Source organism: Lipophrys pholis, assembly GCF_963383615.2.
Source record: "Lipophrys pholis genome assembly, chromosome: 18".
NCBI classification, from domain to species: domain Eukaryota; kingdom Metazoa; phylum Chordata; class Actinopteri; order Blenniiformes; family Blenniidae; genus Lipophrys; species Lipophrys pholis.
The window spans coordinates 9,392,557-9,418,054 of record NC_137646.1 but is presented as its reverse complement, the minus strand read 5'-3'; the positions used below and the strand labels follow the sequence as shown (position 1 = coordinate 9,418,054).

At 42.8% G+C, this 25,498-nt stretch overlaps 1 protein-coding gene across 8 annotated transcripts in view; it reads left to right on the top strand.

Annotated features, from left to right (window-relative positions):
- ablim2 (actin binding LIM protein family, member 2) overlaps positions 1-25,498 on the top strand; it is a 103,622-nt gene that overhangs the window by 54,988 nt on the left and 23,136 nt on the right. For 3 of the 8 annotated variants that reach the window (XR_013936240.1, XR_013936241.1, XM_080486197.1), the window contains exons 3-12: positions 2,348-2,531; positions 5,978-6,090; positions 6,206-6,332; positions 6,758-6,851; positions 19,485-19,572; positions 19,923-19,981; positions 20,732-20,773; positions 22,284-22,361; positions 22,458-22,601; positions 23,304-23,336. Coding sequence is in view for 1 of the 8 variants with exons in the window: in XM_080486197.1 (XP_080342323.1) it covers positions 2,348-2,531; positions 5,978-6,090; positions 6,206-6,332; positions 6,758-6,851; positions 19,485-19,572; positions 19,923-19,981; positions 20,732-20,773; positions 22,284-22,361; positions 22,458-22,601; positions 23,304-23,336 (962 nt within the window). In the remaining 7 variants the exon portion in view is untranslated. The remainder of the gene's footprint in view (positions 1-2,347; positions 2,532-5,977; positions 6,091-6,205; positions 6,333-6,757; positions 6,852-19,484; positions 19,573-19,922; positions 19,982-20,731; positions 20,774-22,283; positions 22,362-22,457; positions 22,602-23,303; positions 23,337-25,498) is intronic. The other 5 variants (XR_013936235.1, XR_013936236.1, XR_013936237.1 and 2 more) reach the window with 2 other exon arrangements.

Sequence of the window (25,498 nt, the reverse complement as noted above, 5' to 3'; positions counted from 1 at the left end):
GCCTCCAACTTCTCTCTGCCACCAACTTCTCTCTGCCTCCAGCTTCTCTCTGCCTCCAGCTTCTCTCTGCCTCCAGCTTCTCTCTGCCTCCAACTTCTCTCTGCCTCCAGCTTCTCTCTGCCTCCAGCTTCTCTCTGCCTCCAACTTCTCTCTGCCTCCATCTTCTTTCTTCTCTCTGCCTCCAACTTCTTTCTGCCTCCAGCTTCTTTCTTCTTTCTGCCTCCATCTTCTTTCTTCTCTCTGCCTCCAGCTTCTCTCTGCCTCCAGCTTCTCTCTGCCTCCAACTCCCCCCCTGCCCCCTGCTTCTCTCTGCCTCCAGCTTCTCTCTGCCACCAACTTCTCTCTGCCTCCAGCTTCTCTCTGCCTCCAACTCCCCCCCTGCCCCCAGCTTCTCTCTGCCTCCAACTTCTCTCTGCCACCAACTTCTCTCTGCCTCCAGCTTCTCTCTGCCTCCAGCTTCTCTCTGCCTCCAACTTCTCTCTGCCTCCATCTTCTTTCTTCTCTCTGCCTCCAACTTCTTTCTGCCTCCAGCTTCTTTCTTCTTTCTGCCTCCATCTTCTTTCTTCTCTCTGCCTCCAGCTTCTCTCTGCCTCCAGCTTCTCTCTGCCTCCAACTCCCCCCCTGCCTCCAGCTTCTCTCTGCCTCCAGCTTCTCTCTGCCTCCAACTCAAACTCCCCCCGCCTCCAACTTCTCTCTGCCTCCAACTTCTTTCTTCTCTCTGCCTCCAGCTTCTTTCTGCTTCCAGCTTCTTTCTTCTCTCTACCTCCAACTTATCTCTGCCTCCATCTTCTCTCTGCCTCCATCTTCGTTCTTCTCTCTGCCTCCATCTTCTTTCTTCTCTCTGCCTCCATCTTCTCTCTGCCTCCAGCTTCTTTCTGCCTCCAGCTTCTTTCTTCTCTCTGCCTCCATCTTTTCTCTGCCTCCATCTTCTTTCTTCTCTCTGCCTCCCATCTTTTCTCTGCCTCCAGCTTCTTTCTGCCTCCAGCTTCTCTCTGCCTCCATCTTCTCTCTGCCTCCAGCTTCTTTCTTCTCTCTGCCTCCAGCTTCTTTCTGCCTCCAGCTTCTTTCTTCTCTCTGCCTCCATCTTTTCTCTGCCTCCATCTTCTTTCTTCTCTCTGCCTCCCATCTTTTCTCTGCCTCCAGCTTCTTTCTGCCTCCAGCTTCTCTCTGCCTCCATCTTCTCTCTGCCTCCAGCTTCTTTCTTCTCTCTGCCTCCATCTTCTTTCTTTTCTCTGCCTCCATCTTTGTTCTTCTCTCTGCCTCCACCTTCTTTATTCTCTCTGCCTCCATCTTCTCTCTGCTTCCAGCTTCTTTCTGCCTCCATCTTCTTTCTTCTCTCTGCCTCCATCTTCTTTCTGCCTCCATCTTCTTTCTTCTCTCTGCCTCCATCTTCTCTCTGCCTCCATCTTCATTCTGCCTCCAGCTTCTCTACATAGTTTCTGCCATTTTCCAAATGTTCTAAATGTTGCTATACATACAAAAACAAAAAGGTTTTGTTACTACAATTTTAGATTTTATTAAAGATTTTTTTTAATCTGTATATTTTATTTTGATTCCTTTTGCCCTCTGATCTATTTAAGATGTTTCAGTATTTTTAGCAGTATTTTCTTTTTAGGCATTTTTGTTTGGTCATTTTTTCCACTTCATCATTTTTTAAGACTTTTCTTTAAATTAAAGGCCTTCCATGGATTTTGCTTCGTTTTTACTTTTGTAGTAATTTGAACTCTTTTAGCTGCTTTATCAGTTTGGTCTCTTAAATGTTTGTACTGTTTTTCCAAACTAAAGTACATGACTCTAATGAGGAGGACGAGCTTCACCGTTCTTAAGATTCTTCCAAATGCAAGGAAAGTGTATTTATAGAGCACCGTTCATACACTAGGCCATTCAAAGTGCTTCACAAAGGCAAAGAAATACATTAACTTATATTAAATCATAGAAATAAAACAAGACATTAAGAAGGGAAGGGTAGTGGCGGCCGAGAGGTTAGAGAGGTGGACTTGAGATCGGCTTGATCCCCTTCGCTGGCAGGTCACACCCTCGGCCCCCATCAGCCCCTTGAAGCGCCGTCATGTGGCTACACCTCTACACTATAGAAGTAGGACTGGTCAATGCAGAGAAGGAATTTCCCCAAGAAGATAAATAATGTATGTTTACTTTCATTTATTAGTTTTCTGTAGAGGTGGAGGAGAATCATTTTGGCCTCCTAAGTTTGCTGCTGTTACAGATGGAGGTGTGTGATTTGATATAACAAACTAGAAACTAGAATAGTCTCTCAGTGAAGATGAGAAATTGTAAATGTTCTAAATGATGGATGATTTTGTTCCTCTCTTCTTCATCCTCCTCTCAGTGTGCGGTTCGGAGCTGGCCCAGGGAGGCTTCTTCGTGCGGCAGGGCGAGTACATCTGTACTCTGGATTACCAGCGACTTTATGGGACTCGCTGCTTCAGTTGCCAGGACTTCATCGAAGGGGAGGTGGTGTCCGCCCTGGGAAAGACCTACCATCCCCGCTGCTTCGTCTGCGCCTCCTGCAAGTAAGAACAAGAGACGACGGAGAGGTGGAGTCCAAAGAGTTTCTATAATACAAGTCTGACATGACTTTTGCCTTCAACAGGAATGACTTGTGAGAAGACGTAGGAATCAGTCTCGGAGCTCAAAAACATTCAAAACCAAAACAGAAAGTGACTCATCTGACGACTTGTAACACTGAGCTAAATGTCTGAACTAGCAAAACAAAACAAAATCCCTCAAGCAGCAAACTAACAAGCAAGATTTCTCTCCCAACATAACGGCGTCACACAATGGTAGATAAAAAAGTCAATCAGATAAGATAGTTGAGGTCCTCCACCTCCCAAAGGAGCTCAGGTGAACTGAGATCTGGTGACGGAGGAGGCGGCTGGAGTCTGGACTCATCAGCTGCGTTCACATGGTCACCTTCTTATCAAGCCCATTCAATTCTTTCAGATTAAAGGATTGGTCCCTTTACATGAACACTGAATGAAATAAACAGATTATTTTGCTAGTGTATATGTTTCATTTCATTTCAGTGGATCAATCCCATAATGCTTTGCACCGTGGCGTTTGCAGTCTGTGACATGCGCATAGAATCCCACAACCGACTTTACCCAGAAGTCCACCAATATCAAAACTGGAATTAAGCAGAGTTATCACACTTGTGGTGCTTCTTTTTCATTATTCTTGAACCTGTAACATAAAAGTTTCCTTCTCGTGGTCAAAGTAGAATGAAGAAGAGACGCTTTAGTGTGCGATGTGGCTCGTATGCTGCTGCTTCATGTCCCACCTCACACTGCGTACGCACTCACATCATGACGTGAGGTGAACTGATGTCACTCAAAGCTCCGACTGGAGCAAATAACCCCATGAACCGTGATCGGCCCCGGACCACACCACCTCCTCCAGTCCATCAGAATTTTAATCGGATTTTGCAAATATGATCAGATTATATGGTGCCAGTTGATCGGGTTAATTTTTGTCCACAGCGAGTGTTGAGATGGTTGAACTCTTTGTAATAATGTTTGCTGCTGATCTGAATCACTGACCGACGGCAGGATGGATCCAGCAGTGAGACCCACTGTGGCCCATCTTCAGGCTTTCCTGCTTTGTCTCCTCTGATCCGTCCAGGTTCGAGGATGGTGGAGAGAATTCCAGCTAACTATGTTAAAGTCAGGGAGAAGACCGATCACCAGTTCATTTGGATGCAACAATCAACCTTGACATGTATATTTGTGGTGTGTGGGAGGAAACCAAAGTACTTGAACAGGAAGAACATGCAAACTCCACACACTCAAACCATTAATGTTCTCACTGTGAGGCTTTCACAGTTCATGGATGACTGCTTACTGTATGTAGAGTCACTGACGTTCAGTGTGGACTTCATGCCTCGGTGCTCTGACCTGCTTCCAGATGTTTGCAGGTGTAACTCATGTCACTGGAATGCAGTCCTTTTGATTTTAGACAGAGAAGTTTCACATGTTTCAAATCAATGGGTTTTATAATGCAGTGCAGTCAAGACTGAAGAGCACCAGAACTCCAAGAAGTACCGACGTACAAAACTACCTCTGCCAGTGGTTCACCATCCCACATTCAAATACCCTGAGCTGCCGCCATGTGATTCGCTCATGAGAATTTACTTGTCACTGTATTTGTCAACAAGTTTCTTTGCAACCAAAACAAATTTAAAAAATACAGTATTTCATTTTTCAATTCAATTTATTTCCTTCCTAAAATTCAATCTATCACAACCTCAGTGACGAGAGCAGCAGAGATACTGTATGTATGTATTCCATAACAGTACAGAGCTTAAATGCATAGTTTGCATAACCGTGACCTTCTCAATGGTTTTTTAAGCTACATCAGCTCTGAACAGCTCGAAACACAACGTTGGTGTCCTTTACCACACACAGTCATTAACACAGCTCCCGTGGTTCACGTCTCGTCCTCAACATGCAAAACACACACATGTATAAATATAGAAAAGCACCTGACGACGCATGTCGGAGCAACGTAGTCATCCTCACCTGTTACAAGCCGTGTGTGTGTGTGTGTGTGTGTGTGTGTGTGTGTGTGTGTGTGTGTGTGTGTGTGTGTGTGTGTGTGTGTGTGTGTGTTGTGTCAGACCTAGAAAGGTAATCTGAGCCGCTTGCAGGCAGGAATTTTAAGTGTCCGTCAGTGTGGCTACTTAAACCACAGCAGCTCGTGTTGAGTGTCTTTTGAACCTAGTGCTGGTGTTCTGTGTGTGTGTGTGTGTGTGTGTGTGTGTGTGTGTGTGTGTGTGTGTGTGTGTGTGTGTGTGTGTGTGTGTGTGTGTGTGTGTGTGTGTGTGTGTGTGTATGTGTGTGTGAGATCCCTCTGCTGAACCTGAGATCAGAATGTTCCAGTGTGGGATTTGAGGTTTACAGTGTGATCATGGAACTTCTGCACTGCTCTGATAACAAATATCTCTTTTGTGGTGCCAAAACAGATACTGGTTGTGAACAATATTAATTTATGATATTAGTTTAGAAAGTGGCTGCTCCTGTAGGACAGACCTGTGTTAAGTGAGTTTCTGATAATAAGTACAGTATCATGTTTATTTACATTTCCTCGTCTCAGATTCAGCATTGTTGTTAAAATCTGATTCTATATTAACAACAGAACCATTTATTTGCATGTGATGCTGAATCAGTAAAGGAGCAGAAAAAAATGGTCTCAAATAAAAAGGGTGATGCTCCTTTTGAACTTGTTTAGAAGCTCACAGTGAAATCTATATTAAACCTAATATACATGCAACAGCACTGATCCAGTTCAAACTGCCAGTGTGAGCTTTTATGCAGATGACACAGCTTGTTGTTACTCTTGTACAGTCTCAAGATTTGTAGAGTTTGCCATCTCATTTAAATATTCTGTGACAGTCTTTCCATGAATTTTCCAAGAATAAGGAACATATGTGTGATTTTTTTCCACCTATAAGTAAAAGATACCATGAGAGTCGAAGGGCTGTGAGCTTTTCTTTTGTTTCAAGCAGCCTCTACCACATAAACCATTTGGAGTGGGAAGCTTATAGTGGAGGTTTTTAGTGAGGATTTTGGATTGATGTTGCTTCAATTCTCGAAAAGTGTTTTGTTTGATATGGGCAAGTCTATTCCCAACAACCTCAGTCAACCCTTGGATCTGATGAAGATGAAACTCAGCTCTGGCTGAAGGTCTTGGTGACTATTTACAGCCAACAGTCAGCACTGTGAGGATGGAGCAGATGCTGGAAGTGGCTGTCGTGAAGCGTCCTCATAGTGAGCTGGTGCTGCTCGGTGCCGGCTGACAGTCTCCTGTTAAGGAAAGCTTCCTGCCGTCAGGTGTGGGTGTCTGGCTCTACCTTGAACGTGCTGATCTACGTCACACAGGATCCTGCGGCTGCTCAGCACAGCTTTGACGCATCACGACAGTCTTGAGTCTGATGTTCTGCCTCCTCTCTCTCTGTTTGCAGACAGCCGTTTCCAGCCGGCGACCGGGTGACCTTTAACGGGAAGGAGTGCATCTGTCAGAAGTGCACGCAGCCGCTCCCTGCCAACAGCCCTGCACCCATACAAGCCGTCCACAGTCAGTGCTGCTTTAAACACCTCAGTCTGATAAAGCTCGTTGACGTTCTGGAACTGTTTGTCTCTTTATTGTGTTGATTTGGGAACCTGTGTCGGTGTGTTTGTGTTGTGAGCAGACTGCTGCGGCTGTGGGAAGGAGTTTAAGAATGAACAGTCCCTGGTAGCGCTGGACAAGCACTGGCACCTGGGCTGCTTCAAGTGTAAAGTCTGCAACAAGGTGCTCAATGCCGAGTACATCAGCAAGTAAGTCCCTCTGGCTGAGCCTTCCCAACCTGCTCCCACCAAATAAATACGGTCAGTTAACCCTGCAGGTCAAACGTCTGTCGCTACCTGTCTGTTATAAAGATGGAACATTCAGTTGTATCGCCGACACGTCTGATGTGGGGCTGTCCATGCGACAGGAACGCTGCAGGAGTTCATGAAAATGTACAAATCTCTTGAGGACATTGTTTTATGAGACATTATGGATCTTTTTCGTGGCCCTGCCTGGTCTCGCGCTCTGGGAGTTGGACACTCTCGCTCTTGTGCCAACCGAGTGAATCTCAGGCCAGACGAAGGCGCAAAGCCTCTTCTCAGACTCGTTTCTCTCCACAGAGTTTAACTATCGTAGGATTTCCACACATGAAACCAGTGAAGTCAGTTTGTGCAGCTGTGACATGTCTTCACAGGGATGGGATCCCGTACTGCGAGATGGACTACCACGCCATGTTCGGCATCCAGTGCGAGAGCTGCAAGAAGTACATCACCGGGAAAGTTCTGGAGGTGAGCTGCTGAAGGCTGACATGTACAAGGAATACCGAGGGGAACTGGTAGCATGTAGCATGTAGCATGTGGCTCCGCTGTCTGACTTGACTCTACATAAATAAGCATGAAGGGAGAAATAAAGAATAATGACACACATTTGAATAGATGCACTGGAAAATTAAATATTTCATTCTCATGAAATGACTGTGGGACTAAAAGTACAGTTACAAGTTCAACAGTGAAACATGTGATTCCGTCTAGCTGATTGAACATCAACCCTCTTCATCTCATGAGTGTGTCAAGTTGTTCCTGTCTACTTTATCCAGGATGCATTTGAAAACCAGATTTCTTTTAAATTCAGTTGTACAGTTATTTCCACAGCAGATGGTAAGAGTTCATAAACTCACCTTTGTGATGAGGAAAGTTTATTCATCTTTTCAAAAAGCTGGTTTCCTGCATGAAAACCTGGTTAAGGATTGAGATTGGATCTGCATCAAAGTCACAAATAAAAGAAGCACATTGTGATTAACCTGTTACTATATCATCTTACTGGTATTAATCTATGGGCTCTCGAACTAGACTCTGCTCTTTGGGACTTGTTATCGTTGTTGCTTTCATGGTTGTGCTTGTTTTATTATTTTGAGAAATTATAGTTTGTCAACTGATGTTACATTTTCACTTGGTGGGATAAATCAACCATGTTTTGACTGATGCCTCTTTTGACTCAACGTCTGCAATTAGGCCTCATCTGTCACAAATGGTACAGTCATCTACTTTTTACTGCTGTGGAAAGTTTTGATTGCATTGCAGCTGTTGGATTCCGTGGTGTTTGACTCGTTTGTTCAGTCTATGATGTGAAAAGTAAAACTGGTCCACACACTGCCTGTCAGATGATTTCAGTGTTATTATTATTCATGCTCTGGCCCAGCAGGGCAGTCATGTGTGCAATAGATCAGAGAAACACTTTTCTGCTGCTGAAGTACAAACACAACCGTCATGAACTGAAGTCTCATTCATTAATATGATGGTGAAATCAGAGTTGAGGACAAAGGCAGTGCTTTTATAAGCTCTGTGTATATCAAAGAAAACAGGAGCCTCAAGCAGATCTGGGAAATAGTTTCCTGCTCTTATTCTGAAGGCTCCAGCTTGGTGTGAAACATGTCCTCCATTGTCTGTGTAAATCAGAGAAGGGAGCGGGTCGGCAGCCTTCCTGAGAAGGGCCAGAGGCTCCAGGCTTCCAAACCGCTGGTTTAATAAGTGTTTCAAAGGCTTCTGCGAACAAAGAATACTATTAAAACATATTGACCACAACCAGGGCATTCAAAGTTAAGAGTCTTAGTTTTTTCTGTGTCTGCACAGAGGTTATAGAGAAAGTTCCTACTGCGTTGCTTTATATTAAGGTCAGGACCTAGAAATGATGCAGTATTACCCTTCATGTGGATTCAGTCATTATATCTTAATGTTTCTGTGATAATTCCTGCTTATTTTTAACATTTGGACTTATTTTACATACATTCTCCTGAAAACTAGCCAGATCCTAACAAGACAGTTGAGGTGTCACACACCTCCTTGAAGAAAACCCATTTCTTTCTATATGTGGACACGTTACTTCCTACGTTTAATATATTATACTGTCATTTGAAAGTAATTAGTTACATTGCAGTATTTTTGTTTCATTTCAATTCATTTAATTTTTATTTTATTTTGAAAATAAGTAAAAGGAAAAAACAAACAAACATACATTGCAGTAGGAAAGCTAACGTGTTGGAAAAGGAGGAGGAGGAAGCATAAGCTTCTTAAATCCTACCTCCTCTCCAGTCAACCTGTTTTCACCCTGTGTGTATTTGTATTTTTTTAACCCATCACATATTCACAAATACAATAGAAAGCAAAGAAAACCAGCGAGTAAGGAAGACAAAATGAACCATGTCACAGTGAAAACACTGAGTGCATATTCCATTCTTCTTCTTCCCACATCTTGTGAACACCATTTGTTTGTCTGGCTGTTTGAGCTGCTTCATGTTTGGACTCTGCTTGAGCTCCCCACAGTCTGTTCCACTGTCTCACTCCACACATTGAAATGAGAAACGTTGTTAAAGTTCTGCGAACACATGGATGTTTAAAACTTTGCTCAGCTTTACTGCATCACATCTTTCAATGTTTAATAGAATAAGCTCAGTCTGCCACTCTGACCTCTCTGACCCTAGTCTGACCTCAGTCTGAACTCACGCTGACCTCACTCTGACCGCACTGACCTCACTCTGTCCTGTTTCCTCTGCCTTCCTCCTTGTGCTCCTCAGCTCACTCTGTCACTGCCGTCCGTCCTCAGATACCAGTCCACCTCCACTGCCTAAAACCAAACAGCCCAGTCCTCCACCCTCAGCTCCCCCATCTTCATTCCTCCACCCTCACCTCCCCAGAAACATCATCGGTGTTTCAGACGTGTCATAAGATACGCAGTTGTTGTCTGGAACAGACACTTCATGCCAGAGGTCTTCGCTGGTATTAAGTCATGGGTTTCCCATCGTACTGTAAGTGTGTGTGACCTGATCCAGTTAGCTTCTTTCTGAACTGAGAAACAGAGAGTCTGATAGAAAGTCATGCTGATGGTCGACAACCAAGTTCAACTGCAAGGAAGAAATCCAACCAGATGAAGGCTCAAGTCTGACACAGGGGTGAGATTATGACACGTTCTTCAGTGATTTCTCACGCAGCGCTGGATTTGTTGTTGATTTGAAAACAAACTTGGGAATTCAAAGCTCGTTTGGTTGGTGGATTGATTGGTCGGTCGGTCGGTTGGGTGGTTGGTCGGTCGATTGGTTGGTTGGTTGGTTGGTTGGTTGGTTAGTCGGTTGATTGGTTGGCTGGTTGGTTGGTTGGTTGGTCAATCAGTTGGTTGGTCTTACCTTCGCCTGTCAGAGAGATTTGAGAAACTTCTGCTACCATCTACACCTACTTACCAATCAGCAAAACGACAGAAGGAAGATACATCAAATTCGGCGTAAGGTTCTGGCATTTCAGAGCTCTGAACCGTCTGTACAACTTCATGCAGATATCAGTGTCGGTGATCGTAGCAAGCTGTAAGAAATTACACCCATCATGCTCAAACTGGAAAGTGAAAAATGAGTCTTAATCCAGAATTAGGTTCTGAACTACTGAGATTATCTGCAGGCTTTAAGGACGTGGGTCCTAAGAAGTAACAATACAACCAAAGTTAAACAGGGAAGACTCTGAAATTTGAACAAAAAATTGGCTAAAATGGACGATGGAGTGAGGAGCTCTGATGTATGTAACGACACGCGTGAGGAGACCCAAAGCGCTTTACATCGTTAATCACATTCTCACATACATTCACACACCAATGGAGCCTGCTGCCATACATTGGCGGTCAATCCATTGAGGGCAATTTGGGGATTAGTGTCTTGCTCAAGGACAAGTAGATATGGGGATCAAACCTGCAACCCTCTGATTGGGAGACGACTGCTCAACCGACCGAACTATGTCTGCCCTATGATTCATGAGCTTTGATTTACATCGATGTTAAAGAAGCTGATATCAGGTGATCTAGAAGTTTTCAAAGAAACAAATGAACACGATCTTGTGTGAACATATTTACGTGTTCATTCATCCACCAAAATCAGTTTGAATGGAAAAGTGCTGCTTGTTGTGTCTTATCCAGTTTGAATTGGAATACAATTAAATTCAGTTACTGTAATTATATACACAGCTCCTAATTCAACTATTCCCAAAGTCCTAAAACTCAACTGTAAAACCTCAAACATGATACAAGACTAAATTAATTTCCCTGAAAACGATATTTCAGAAACAGAATAATTCAATATGAAAATGAACTCATGGCAATAATTTGTATGAAATATGAACTCACCTGTCTTTTAACAAAATCATTGTGGTGTCAAAGTCTGCTTCACACTCAGAGAAAGCTGTAGTTTAAAGTCAGAGGGAGACACACCTTCCAATGGGAAACCAACTTCAACCAGCTGACTACAGGCCAGATAAATGAAGAATGACACACAATTGAATCAAACGGAATTAACAAACTCACTTGTGACTGTAAATGATCTATCATGGCCTCGTCTGGTGTTCAGTCGAGTCCCACTTCTACCAGATTTATATGAGTGGAGTGTGGAGGCAGGTAGAAATTGGTGCAGTGGAGTGTGTACAGTGAGGCTTTGTGTTGCACTGGGCAGAGAGGACATGGGATACTCTCCTCGGGTAATGGGGTTAGGGTTCAGACCTCAGCGCCACACAGGAAAGACTTTCTCCCCTTTCTTTCGTCGCATGGCCGGCTCTCATGTTGTCTTCTTTCATAAACAGCGATCGGGTTCCCAACCACGGCAGCAGAATCATCACAATGACAATGTGCTTCTGTCTGTGAGCAAATGGCATCATCCACATTCATTTGTAATTATGCTGGACTATCAGGTGTGTACATCAGCTCGACTGAGCCAGAATCAGCTGGACTAAAACCTTTGGTGTACTTGTTCATTGTATTTGTAAAGTTACATGGGAGGAGTGTTGGAACATGTGTGGAGCTTCCTTTTACTGTAAAAGTCGTGACCAATAAGGACTTGTTGTCTTCATGAGTGTGGTGCGTCACTTAACAAAGAATCTTTTATTAAGGTAGAAATGAAATGAAGCGCTCTTTATAGACTTCCTTAATATAATTTTGGGCAGCTGCCCCAAAACAACGGTCCTGTTCATGAACCAGCGCTCATTGTGGATGTCGCCCAGTCTCCCGGAAAAAAACCAGCATTGAACCGACGTACGGCCTCTTCCTGTTTCAGAAATATCTACAGCTACTTGTGCTCAGGGCCTTCGTTACCATTGTGCTTATTATTTCAAACAGAGGCAAAGTCAGAATTTGTTTGAGTTTGTTCTGCATAATGGGTGGATTAAGTATAAAGAAAGTCGCTTCTTGTGCTATAAATGTACTTGATATGCTATTGACTGTCCAATGAAGGGCCAGGATTATAATCTGTATTTCTTTCATTGGCCATCCATCCACCCATCCACCCATAAACCCATCCACCCATCCATCCACCAATCCATCCAGCCATCTATTTTGAGTACTTTCATTGTTATGACATCACTAAGGTTCTCTCTGTTCAGCCTCATGTGGATACGGTACCGGACAGGTTTTCGTGTGTTTCCACCGCCAAACGTTGTGGATGGTACTGAAAGTACCGTACCCATCCGTTAGCATTTTTTGTAATCCCTCCTCTGAGGTACCTAGCACATCGGTACAGTTCCATCAGGAGGAGCTACAACACAGCCGTCTGCTGATTGGTTGGTGACGATCGTCACTCTGGACAAGCAGCAATATTTCATCAGGTCAGCAGCCGTATCAACTTTCCCATTGTTGTTTACATACGCGTTTACATGTCCAAGCTGTGTCACAGAGAACCGAGGCTCACGGCTTTACGGAGCAGCGACACAACAAATGATGTTCCGCTGGTCACGTGTTTAAGGTGGCATAATGACATCACATACCATAGACAGATTGGGGTCTGGTGCCCTTTGTAGTGCCGTACTGTGCAGTGGGAACAAGGTTATAGTCATATCATGTGGTGGCAGTCTGACGTACTGCAGCCATGTCCAGGATGAATCCAGACCAACAGTTCCTCCTGGACACGGTGCTGACACACCCAGCCTTTGTGTAATAGCTCATTTACCGGTTGACTGAGGTTTGTCGGCAGACATACATGGGGAAGTATTGCATGGTTGTTTCGATGTGTAGCTCACCCTCATGAATACTATCGGCTTCAGCTTGGTATTGATAAGAAGAAAATAGAGGAAACATGACCTGCGCTGGTGGTTTCAATAAAACCTAGTCCTGATCTTAGTCCAAGACTCGCAGAAGGACTTCGGTCAACCAGCTTTGAAATGAAGGTTAAACCATTATGGAGCAGCTTTAGCAACAACTTGAAAATAAGCAAGTATTAATTATTAAAAATCAATGTGAGGCTGCATTGACCCTACAACCGGTACAGACAGACCTTTGTCTTTACATTGAGGGCACCTCTTTACCTGCAGGCCACAGCAATGCCCCCGGGCGCTCTACCTTACCAGTTCTCCATGTTGGAGCTGAATACCCGGGCAGCCAGCCTCCAGGTGGTCCTTTAGGAGCAACACCCAGAACTGGTTCCAGTGTTGGTCCCATTAAACCTGTACTGAGCAGGGTCAACATGGTCCTGTGCATCAAATTCATGACATTTATTCAGTCTTGGTCTTCATTCCCAACCTGCCTGCACTGGCAAGGCCAAAATCCATGAAGGGGTTAAAGAAAATCATAATTTCAAGTGATGTTTCCTTTAAAAATAATCTCTTTTAATCCATAAACCAAATTCTATCTTGTTTGATTCCATTCGGGGTTTGGTGTCACTGGCATCTGTTCCAGCTAACGATGAGTGAAAGCAGGTTCACCACTTCTTTTAATATAAGACAAACAAAATGAACCAACTAATAAAGCTGCATTCCACTAAGAAAAGACCTACAACAGCTGATCATAACAAGTCTGTCACTGCTTTATTCTCAGCTGCAGAACTCATGATATTAAGATTGTATTGGACCAGATCAATAAAAACCGACATTCTTCTGCGTGACCCTCTGAGAGCTTCTGACATGATTAATAAAGACCGAACCAGCTCTTTGCTATGCTTTCTTATCTTGAAATCACAAGAAGAGAGTTTTCTCAGTGTGTTAGATTTGGAGGATATTTCCAGCTTCTACCTGTGCTCATCTCCTCCTCCAAACATTGAGATCAGAGGGAGAAGATGGTCGGGACACATCAAGTCAATGAGCAGAACTGCAGGAGCTCGTGTGTTCTAGTTTCTTTTCCCAACAACGTAGTAACGGAGGATTTTACCTTGTTGACATTATTCCACTTCTTCTTCTCTTCTTTCATGGTATTAGTCAGCCACTGGAGCCCTGCAGATCCAGGACTGCTCAACAGTCTAAGTCTGAGAATGAAGACCAATTCAAACTATTAAATACTCAGAGAATGACTGCACGTCTTGCCTATAGATCCCAAACACTGTTAGCAGGAATATCTTTAAATATCAGTCTTATAGGAGAATATTACAAAACCAGACATGGAACCAAAATGTGTTTTTCTGTCACCGACCTCACTGTCTTTACTGGAAGATCAACCAAGTGATCATCCACTCATGTACTCAGCTGTAACATGTTGTATCTGACTAAACCAGGGGAGGAAACCAGTCAGAGACGAAGAGCCAGAAAAATGACGGAGGTGCTACAAAGAAACACATCATATTAATTGTGCTGATAAATAAACTCCGTCTCTCAGTCATGAGATGACATAAAGTGAAATACATACACAATGTATGATACATCTCCATGTGGAATTACTGAAGTTAGACAAGTCACAAGGCGTGGATTTATATTAACAGGAATAATTTCAGCCTCCAGCCACTCTAATGTTCAGGGACCGTCTGCAAATTGCCAAACACGACAACAGTGAAGACAGATATTACAAACCATATATCACTTCCAAACCAAGTGTTGCAGTGATGAAGTGAAGCTGCAGTGATTCTGGTGACACAGTGAATACCCGTCATGTTATCAGGTATTTCTCTGGTATTTGTCTTGGTTTTGTACTTTGTAGACGGTCCCTGCAGTCTGGTCCCAGCCTGCTGAACAATGTTGTTTCTGCTGCTCCAAAGACAACTAGTTTTGATAGAAACGATGTTGTAGCGGGTCGTCTACCTCACACCGATGAGAAAGAGGCGTGGTTTGTGTGTTGATGGCGTTTCATTAAAGAGTTACTGATGCAGGAAGTTTACTGAGCTGCTCTCGGCAGCTGTTTCTCAACTGTCTGGGTCTAATCCACCAAAGAACACACCTGATCCGTGTGGCGGATCTGAAGAGTCTCTGGCCCGGAGCCTTGGTTTACTGGCCACTGGAGCTTCAACTAGCCCCACCTGCCAGATGGAGCGGAGCAGCGGCTGTGAAGTGTGTTAATACTGTCCAGAGGATTATCAACATCACTTCCCATGACTTTATTTCTACATTGAGCATAGTTCTACCTAATACGTCTGTAATTCTGTTAATTTATCATCCCCTGTTATCATTCCTCTATTGTTGTCCATCCTTATCCTCTTGTTCAGGCAGGTTTTGTGTTAAGCTGTGTGACAATGAGAGTGACGGATGCTGAGGTAGATCACGGTGCGGTGCGCTGACTGATGCATTTGAGAAGGAATTAAGAAAACCCGGACTCTGTTTCATAAGACAATTTTTTATAGCTGGAAGAGCTGCGCGCCATGATTTTGAGTGCAGAAGACGAGTTTAGTTGAAGGGATCATTTTCTCACATGATTTCAGTGACACTGACCAGGTGTTTTATTATTGGCATGTTTAGGAACCCAGTTTAAATTTTTAAATGAACCCCCAAACACCTGCAGTGCTCGGTGACCTTGCCAGAAGTGCAAATGCTCACTTTGGTGACATAACGTTAAGTCTTTGTTTGCATGCTAAAGGATTACTCAGATACATATTGTCATTGATCTGCAGCAAGCGCGAAAAACTAGAAAGATGTAACACTGAAGGTAGCAGGACCATGGGATTCATTTTCAGTATCCAGGTAAAGGGTTAAAAGATTCTACTGTGGACTATTTGTTGGTAACTCCGCTTTATTTCTTGTATTGATCATCCCACATGTCACAGCAAAACTGAAGGTGCTCATCAGCTTAAGTGAATCCCCAACTGGACGGGACTTCAGAACCAGCCGATCACTCTTTATTATTCCGAGAGTTCACTGACAAAGGTAGCAAACCCTAACTAAAACAAACAAACCATCATGTGAACCAATGAACAAGATAAACATCCGAGCTGGAGGATTTTGAGTGAGAGGCCAAAGCGATTGGCAGAAGTTGAACTTGGAGGACATCTTGTGTCTCTTCTTGATATTTAGACTCCTAATTGGAAAACCAACTCTATGATAGTTTGATTAATTTCCTCATTTTTCATTTGATGACTAAGACTCGGTGTTCCTCTGTCAGCGTTAAGGCCAACCATTGTTCTCTCCATCATGTGCTTCCTCATTAAACCACTCAACAGAATCCTCTCACAAATCAATAACAACACTGTTTTCCACTGTCACACATCACATGCTTTAGAAAACCTCCGTCTTTAGAGTGATCAATGTACACAAACATCCTCAATGGAGTCCAAACTTTAAGTGTTTCTTTTCTTTGAAAAACTGTTGAAGAAAACGTCTGAGCCTCATTATCCATGGATTTTCTTTCTTTTTTAAATTGTTTTTAATCAATTTTGCACTTTCTTTTGCTCGATATCTGCGCATTGGGAAGTCATCAAAATAAAGACTCTGACTGTGCCTTTGATTTTCAGCCTGTTGACAGAAATAAACTTCTTTTGGTTTAAAACACGATGGAACCACACAGTATAAATACTCCGTGTGTGTGTGTGTGTGTGTGTGTGTGTGTGTGTGTGTGTGTGTGTGTGTGTGTGTGTGTGTGTGTGTGTGTGTGTGTGTGTGTGTGTGTGTGTGTGTGTGTGTGTGTGTGTGTGTGTGTGTGTGTGTGTGTGTGTCGGATGGTTCAGAGAGAACAAACAGTCTGGATGTGATCAGCTGGACTAGAATGAAGGAACAAGCTCCTCAGCTCTTGTTTGTCTTTCACCTCCTGGATTATTTCAGCCTAAATTATGAGCATTAGCAATAAAGTTGAACCTGGGCTGGAGTCACATTCCTGAGCAAAGCTTTCAGGTTCAGACTCCTTCCAGCCGGACGTTGGGGATGATAATCCTCCTTCATGCAGCCTCAGACGGACAAAGGAAGGATTTGATTGCAGTACTATCTGCTTTCCGGCTCTATTCATACTTCCCATGTTTGAATTTCAATCCGGTTCCAGCCTTTTATCTCTCAGCTCCTTCTGCCTCACATCAGCCTTCAGTCTTCTTGCTGGTGTTTTCTCTCTTGCAGGTCATTTCCTGCTTGTTTTCTCTACATCTGCTGTCGTATGGATTCAGCTTTTCTCCCTGAGGGCGATGACATCTTGTTTATTTCGTATTCTTCTCTTTTGAAATGAAGATTGTTCTTAATCAGACCTTCATGAGTTTCTTATGCAACGAGAAAAAAGGAAGTTCATTGCAAAACAACGTCCATGTTTTAGTGAACTCTGGACTTTATATACCTTCTGGACCAAGTGAGTCCAGCAAAACAACAGTAGAACAAAGGTCTTGATTTTCCACTGGAGGGAGTGCTGCACGTTTTTGAATGTCACAAGAATTTCAACCAAACAATTCTTCTTGTGCATGAATCCAGAAGAATCCCACACATTGCAAAGTGCTGCTCCTTTTACTGACAAGTTATTAGCCTCCAGGCTTCACAGCATTCTGAGCATCAACTCCTATTTCATTTCTTCTTCCAGCAACACTCGTCCATCACACAATCATCGGTTTGCCTACAAGTACATCTATTTTAAAAAGGTTATTTTGATGTACATGCTGCCTCTTTCCAAAACTGTACATTTTATTTGAATTGTTGTTGCAGTTTATAAAAATGAAAGCATCTCAAACAGAAACAAACACAATCACATTTTGACCTTTACAGTCTTGGTTGATGCTGTTTGCTTTAATAAAAGACTATGGGTCACAAAACCAACAAAAAGAAAGTAATTTTAATTTTCTGGGTTGTTTTAGTCATAAATCTGTATATATGATCAGAATATATTGTATGTACAGAAAATTTCAAGATATCATGTAAAATACAGCTTGTAAAAATGTAAAGAGGATGTAAAGAGTTAAAGATCATTTTCAAGCACTGAAAGAGATTATTGCTTGGAGAAAGTATTTACAAGGTCCCTGTGACTCTATAGAAGGTTTTTAAATGTCTGAATAAAAGACTTTTTATATAAAAGGTCTAAGAATGTGTTATGATTAGATAAACTGGGGCGAGGTTTTAAAAAGGATGTAAAATTGTTAAGAAATAGCCCAAACCCAGTGTAAAAATCTGAAAGCAGAACAGAGTTAAAATCAGGCCTTGAGCGTTTTTCTTTTATTTCTTTAATTTCTACTCAATTCATAACTTTATAAGACTATAATCACCAACCGCTGTGTCTTTACATAAAGAATCTGCTATTATATCATCCAGTGATTTCTAATCACTAAAAAGAAGGTTTTAAAGGTCCTTTGTTTACAGTCAAAGCTGTAGCATCCACAGAAAGCAATCGTCTATGACAACACAGAGATATCATTTAATGATAAACTCGTTTTTAATTTGTCACTGCCAAGTTTCAGGCATAAAAATGTAGAGTCTGGATCTGCCTTCATTTCTATTGTGTCAGAAATCTGGTGATAATAAACTGGTGGAACTGAGACTCTTCAGCTGAGCTTCCACGTTACAGCAGCTCCACCTAGTGGCTCAGTGGTGAAGCACAGCTCTCTCGCTCTCCTCTCTCTCTCTCTCTCTCTCTCTCTCTCTCTCTCTCTCTCTCTCTCTCTCTCTCTCTCTCTCCCCCTCTCCCTCCTCACCCCCCTCTCTCCCTCTCTCTCTATATCCCCCCTCTCTCCCTCTCTCACTCTCTCACTCTCTCACTGGTTATAACTAAAGTGTGAGCTGGTGCTCCAGTTGGAAGGTGTAGCTCGTCCTGATGGAGTGATGGAGATACATTTTCTTCTAAAGTCTTTCTGGAAGGCTCACGGATCCGTGTTGAGTTCTGGTTACCGGTAGAATTGGTATCCTGGTCAAACTGTTTGATTATACTGATGATGGACACATTATTTTGGGCGTTTCATACATAAAACTCAGTTCAAAGGGCTTCAGGAGGAAAAACAGGATTTCAAGTCAACACGCTTCTTATAATTGCAAACAAGCATTGCCAGGCTAACATTGACGAATTCACTTGTTTTGATGTTTCTTTCCATGAACATTGAACAAACAGCGTTTAATGATGTCGCAGTGCAGTTTGTAAACATGCAGTCACTCAAATCTATGATATTGTTCCTGTTTTTCCTGATTTTTCCATAATTAACTGATCTATTCATACTTTATTATCCCCTTGAGGAAATTCCTTTGCATTGACCCGTCCTATTAGGAAGGAGCGTTGGGCAGCCATGTTGAGGCGCTCCGGGGAGCTGGTGGGGGTCAAAGGTCATGGTCAGGCACCCACCAACCTCTGATTCATCTACACCACCACTGAGCCTGACCACTGTGTTTTAGAAATTCTTCAACCTTCAACACCCTGTAGTTTCTCTACTCAGTTAAAGAGAAGGCCGAACCTGGATTACCCTGTGTTGTATTTGGTGCTATATAAATAAAGTTGAATTGAATTGAATTGAATTGAATTGAATTGGATTACCCAGATTAGCCCAGGGGTCCAGACTGCGGCTCCTGGACCAACCGCCGCCTGATTTCCCTATACTAAATGTAAGGTTTTGTATTGTGAATAATGGCCCAAAGAGGACTTCTGAGTAGAGCCTGACCTTGACAAGTCAGGGGTCATGAACCTTTGTGAAGCTTACTTCAAGGCTCTCATGTAATCCAGAGGCCCACTGGACTGCAAACCTCCTGAATGATAGTTTGATCAGAGGAAGTGTCTGCAGACAACAAGAAGTAAAGTAAAGAGATGCTCTGTGTTGATTTCCTGTTTGCCAGGCCGGAGAGAAGCATTACCACCCCTCATGCGCCCGCTGTGCCCGCTGTGAGCAGATGTTTGCAGAGGGAGAGGAAATGTACCTTCAAGGTGAGAGCAGCCTTCCAGCCTTCTCCTTCAGCAGGTGGGATTCCATAGAAAATGTACCAATCAGCCATAAGATTAAAACCACCCGCCTCCACCGAGATGTTGGCAGCAGATCCCTGTGAGGTATGAGTCTGTGGTCCACTTTCCTTCAACTACTGACCACTACAGACCTGGAACGCCTTTCAGGAGCTGCTTGACCAAGTCTATCCAGCTCATGTTGGTTCTTATTGCGCTCACATCCTGAGGTTTCATATGTTTTCAACTTGCTGCCTCATCAATCCACAAAGAGATTGATAAAGTGTGATTGGACTTCCTAAGCTCAGTTCCACATATCTTTATCTCTGTGTCTTCAGGTTCTTCTATCTGGCATCCTCCATGCAGACAAGCAGCCAAGCAGGAGGAGAAGAGTAAGGTGGGTGGAGAAGATACTGCAGGTGTTTGTGTTGCTGATCCTCCTCTCAAGCTGCACACATATTTGTGTTCGGTTTTCTCTGTAGTGAGTCGTATTTTGTGAGTCTCAGGAACTTTGCTCTGGGTGATTTTAGGAGTCCATTACTGTAAAACTCATGGGTTTGATTTGCTTCATCAGAGTGGGCGTGTCCATCAGTGTTTAGCTTCACTCTGGTGTTTCAGCAGGTCAGAGGTCAGAACGGGGGGCCGCAGACCACAAACAATTGTTGGGAACCAGTTTTGGTTCAGTTTTGACTTTAGAAGTCTTCTCAGTAAAATTTCAATCTTAAAAGTTGTTTCAGTAATACTGAAGGATTTCAAACAGTTTGGGGCCTAGAGGTTAGAGAAGCAGGCTGAGGTTGGGGGGTTTGCTCATGAAAGCTCGTGACCTCACTGCTGTCAAACTGGCCTCAAAGCCGTGCTGTCAGGGGGAGGTTTTAAAAACACCCAGAATGCAGTAGGTACAGGAGACGTTTCTGAGAAATGTCACTGGATTCTGCACCAGAAGGTTTCATTAAAATTTACTTCATGTTGAGGATGTAGTCCTTTCAATAGTACTTGTTTGGTTTTGCAGTCTTTTATACCTATATATATCTCCTGTACCACAACGATCTACCAACAGGTCAAACCGTTAGCGTTAGCGTTAGCATAGCATCACTTATCCCCTTCCTTCATCTCCATCCTCATCCTTCTTCCTCACCTCCGTTTCCAGAAGCAGGTTCGGATACAGCTCAGTGACGTCCCTGAGCAGCAGGTGGGTGACCCTGTGACCCCCCCCCCCCCCCCACCCCCGCATGGTTGAGGCTAACGGTTTGGCAGTTTCCCGGTCTCACGCCGGGTGTGGGGTTTGGGTGTGGAGGATCAGTCGGAGAACGGAGGTGGACACTGAATCCTCAGAGTAAAACCCACACAACTGAGTGAGCAGAGCGAGCTTCACACTAAAGGGATTTTACCTGGAAGGTGAAGCTCTCTCTCTCTTGCTCTCGCTCTCTCTTTCGCTAAACTTGTGTGTTTTAACAGTAACTGCTTGGTGCTGATGCCAACAACCAGCAGCTTCACTAATACAAGGACTGTTTGCTTTGTGGTCTCATTGTGGTGAATCCATAAAACGTTGATATTTCTGTGTTTGAGCAAGTCAGTGAATTAGACACAATCTGGTCTGATCTACTCATTTGCTGAGTTGTGGGCTGTATTGCATGGCAATAGTATCCCAATGAGGCTTTCTAGACTTATTGGAGCGTTACAGAAAATAAATCTGAATAAATCACAAAGTCAAAGCTGTGGGGAAAAGAGGAGCAACACAAAGGATTCAGAGACAATTAGAGGACCTGAGGAGTGAAGACGTGGCCTGTATCCTGCAGAGAGAAGTGGTGGGGAGTCAGCGGAGGAAACGCCTCAAACACCTGCTGTGAATCAGATGTTGTATTCTATTCAGTTGTCTTTGGAGGAAGAAATAATAAGCTTTATAAGTATTAGTGAAAGTGACAGTGAGAGAAAGGTCTGCAGTAAATGAAGAGTTTCTGTGTGAAACTCATCATCTGTGTTCAGATCATGAACCCACATGAATCTTCAGCTATTAGTTTGTTTTATCACGAGGATTAAAGTTAAGATGTTCAGTCTGCGGTCTTTGTCAGAAGACCTCCTCTGGACCGTGATGAAGCTGGACAAGCCTGTGTTCCAGGATATAATTCAAAGAGATGTACAGGAGGTATCTTCTACCACAATGTTACTGTAAGTCCTTGACTAGTGTCTGTAAAAGTTTAAGTTCAGAAACTAAACAGAACAATTAAGTTGATTCAACCTCATTTAAAACCTTCATTAAAATTGAACTTGCACAATCCAACGACAATCAGAAGGTTTTTCTGGTCCTCTGACTTCATTTCTCCAAATATATTGATAGAAATTACAAAATGTGGCATTAAATTGCCATTGACTGTGAGCTGAAAGCTTTGTGTTAATTTGTGGAGGTGAAGTTTTTCCAGGTGGAGCCAGTGAATTAAAATGTGCTGAAGACTTAGTGAGACTTCATGCTTAAAGGTCAATGGTAACTGTGGAAGTTCTTTAACTTCTTTGTTTTAGATTTAAAAAGGGACAACATTTATTTTATGATTTTCATTAGGGTTGATTTGTGGCTCTGTTAAACTGTGGGCGAGGTTTTCTATTAATATTAAAACCTCATAATTGAGGAAGAGGAAACCGCTGAGTGAAAAAGGTCCTGTGAATGTGTCTCTAACACAGCTCATCGCTGGGTTTGTGTTTTCCAGGTGACCCGCACTTCCTCTGAGAGCATCACTTCAGTCCCAGCGTCCAGCGCCTCGGGTTCTCCCAGCAGAGTCATCTACGTAAGGATGCACCTCCTCTGCTCCCCAGCAGGGGGCAGCAGCTGCTTCAGCCTCTGCGCCTGTCCCCTTGTCTTGACTTCACACGTCTTCCAACAGGCCAAACTAGGAGAGGAGATGCTGGACTACAAGGACCTGGCGGCTCTGCCAAAGACTAAGGCCATCTACAACATCGACCGGCCGGACATGCTCTCCTACTCACCCTACGTCAGCTACCCGTCTGAGGAGAGGCACTACGGAGAGGTGAGTGAGGCTTCTCTGGAACTCACCCTCGTCCAATAACTCAAGATGTGATGTTTGCTCATCTTTCATCTCAAGCAGAAGTGTTGTGATTAATACTTATAATCCACTTCAAATACACCAACATGAGACTGAAGGCCTGGCTAAACTCAGACGCTATATTTTATTCAGATGTAAAGTGAATTTCTTTTCAGTCCTGCATCAGAAGTACCTCAACTACAGTATCGCTCCATAAAGTGAGCAAAGGAGCATTGAAATAATAAATAATGCCCATTTTTCACTCTTTCCATGAATAAATAAATGTTTCTTTTCTGGCTCGTTTATCAAACCGTTTTATCTCATTAATGTTCCAGTAGAAAGTTGTGTCTCAGGTTTTCTGGCCGATGCGTCACATCAGTGACAGAACACAGTCTGGCTTCTTTTTCAAGCACCTTTTTTTCCACTTTTCCCGCCGCCATGCCTCCATCATCCCACCTCACGGTCACAGTGAAGTAATACCTTCATTAATGCATTCATCCATCCATCCATTCCTGTGCGGCATGGTCACTGTCTGTGAACGAACACCACAGAGCCCTTCGTTCAGCTCAGGAATGCCGTCATGCCGGCCATCATTACTCACCGCCTGTGTCTGGTCGCTCTCATGGCCTGATATGTTTCTCATATGAGTTCGGCCTTCTCATTGGCTTCTCCCGTCTTCATTTGCAGTCGCCTCAGCTGCTTTCTCCTACTCCCACTGAGGTAATATGACCCTGTGTGTGTGTGTGTGTGTGTGTGTGTGTGTGTGTGTGTGTGTGTGTGTGTGTGTGTGTGTGTGTGTGTGTGTGTGTGTGTGTGTGTGTGTGTGTGTGTGTGTGTGTGTGTGTGTGTGTGTGTGTGTGTGTGTGTGTGCGTGTGTTTTAGTTTTTATTCAAACGACATTAAAGTTTCAATAAAAACTTTTAGACATCCCACCAACTCTACTTTTAACAGTTTCATGGAACATTATGACTAGTGCTGTCAATCAATTAAAACAATTAACTAATTAATTGCACAATTTTCTGTAATTAATTGTGATTAATCACATTGTTTTTCTACTGAAGACTGAAGCTTGTAATGGATATTTATTCAGGGAAAACCACAGAAATAATGTCGACTCAACACACAGAGACTATATTTAAAATCAAAGATAGATTTTGTAACGTCCTTTTAGGTTTGCATGAAACTGTTTCCCTCGAAGATCAGCAAAATAATAAAAACATAAATAAATTATTTAATAAACATCTAGCATAAATCTGGGTTCTGTTAGAGTGCAGGTCCACCACTTTAAGAATTTGAATATTTCTAGAAACAAAGTTGTAAAGTTATTCCATGAACAAAGAGGCAATCATATACTGTAACACCCACACACACACACACACACACACACACACACACACACACACACACACACACACACACACGCACACACACACACACACACACACACACACACACACACACACGAGAGACACAGTACACAGGAGAGCCAGAGAAAGAGGAGAAATTAATATTTTACCAGTATTTCCTCGAGCTTTAGCAGTTTGGTGGCTCCTGGTCAGCCAACATGGCAGTTTAAAGTAAGTAGTAGTTTTAAGTAAAACTAATGACTTTTACTTTCTCAATCAGCCAGAACTTTTTAAAGTGAAACTTTCTACCTTAATGTTACTCCACTAGGTATTATACTGCTCTGTAGTCACAGTGCTGCATCCAGAGATGCTGAACATGAGGCAGGAAGGAAAAAAACAAAAAACGGAAGTAAATAAAACTGTTAATTATGTAAAATATTTTAATGAGTTAAATGTTTCAAATCAACTAAATTAACGCATTATTTTCGACAGCACTAATTATGACATTACTGACAGCAGTGACGTATTCTTTACCCACTCCACTCAAAGTTCAGAGGACTGCAGGCTTTTCCCGCTGAACTAGATCCCAGCTGGGACACATCCTGGACACGTTTCTGATCATCTTAGGAAATTAAGCTTCCGTTCACATCCTCATGTTCAAGTGTGTTTCTTTTGCTTAGGTCTATTGTTTTTGTGTTTGTTCATTTTATATCTTAAAAGCAACAGACTCATTGAGTGAAAGAAAGCGGGGTCCCGTTAAAAAAGTACGTATCAGAGTGAGGACCACATATGAACGAGTCCTGATCTGGTTTGAAAGAATCTCATTTGTTCTGTCAGACTGTCTGATGTTGGTAAAAATTCCCATTTGAAGCAGTTTTGGCTGCAGTGTGTGTGAAGCCTGTCACCCTGCAGTATTCTGTTAAACATCTACACACTGGGAGCTTTCCTCCACAAACTGATTAATGTCCTTATCCTGATGAAACTCTGAGTCTTCATTTACCACAAGCTCACAGTTTAGTCACGTAAGCACACAATCAGATTCAGGAGCTGAATTAATAATAACAACAACAACAACAATAATAATAATAATAATAATAATAATAATAATAATAATAATAATAATAATAATAATAATAATAATAATAATAATAATAATAATAATAATAATAATAGTTGTTGTTGTTATTATTATTATACAACAATGAATGATAAACATCCATCTCACCTCAAATAATGACGTGAGGTAAAACTGCTCAGTGTAATCCAAGTAAATCAGAATGTTGGACAGGACTCTTCAGATAACTCAGACACTGTAATCTTTTAGTGTCACAGTGTTCAGGAAAAAAACAATGGTTTTCCTGCATCTTAATCCTCTGTGGAGTCCAAAGCTCGGAGTCATTTCCCTCAGAGAGCGGCGTCAGTCACAGCACTGTTGACGTCCTGGTAAACAGTCCATGTTGATGCCTCTGAAGTTTCTCTTTCTGAAAGCATTTTTTAAAAGAAACACTCCACCTCAAAACAGTTGTTTCATATTAG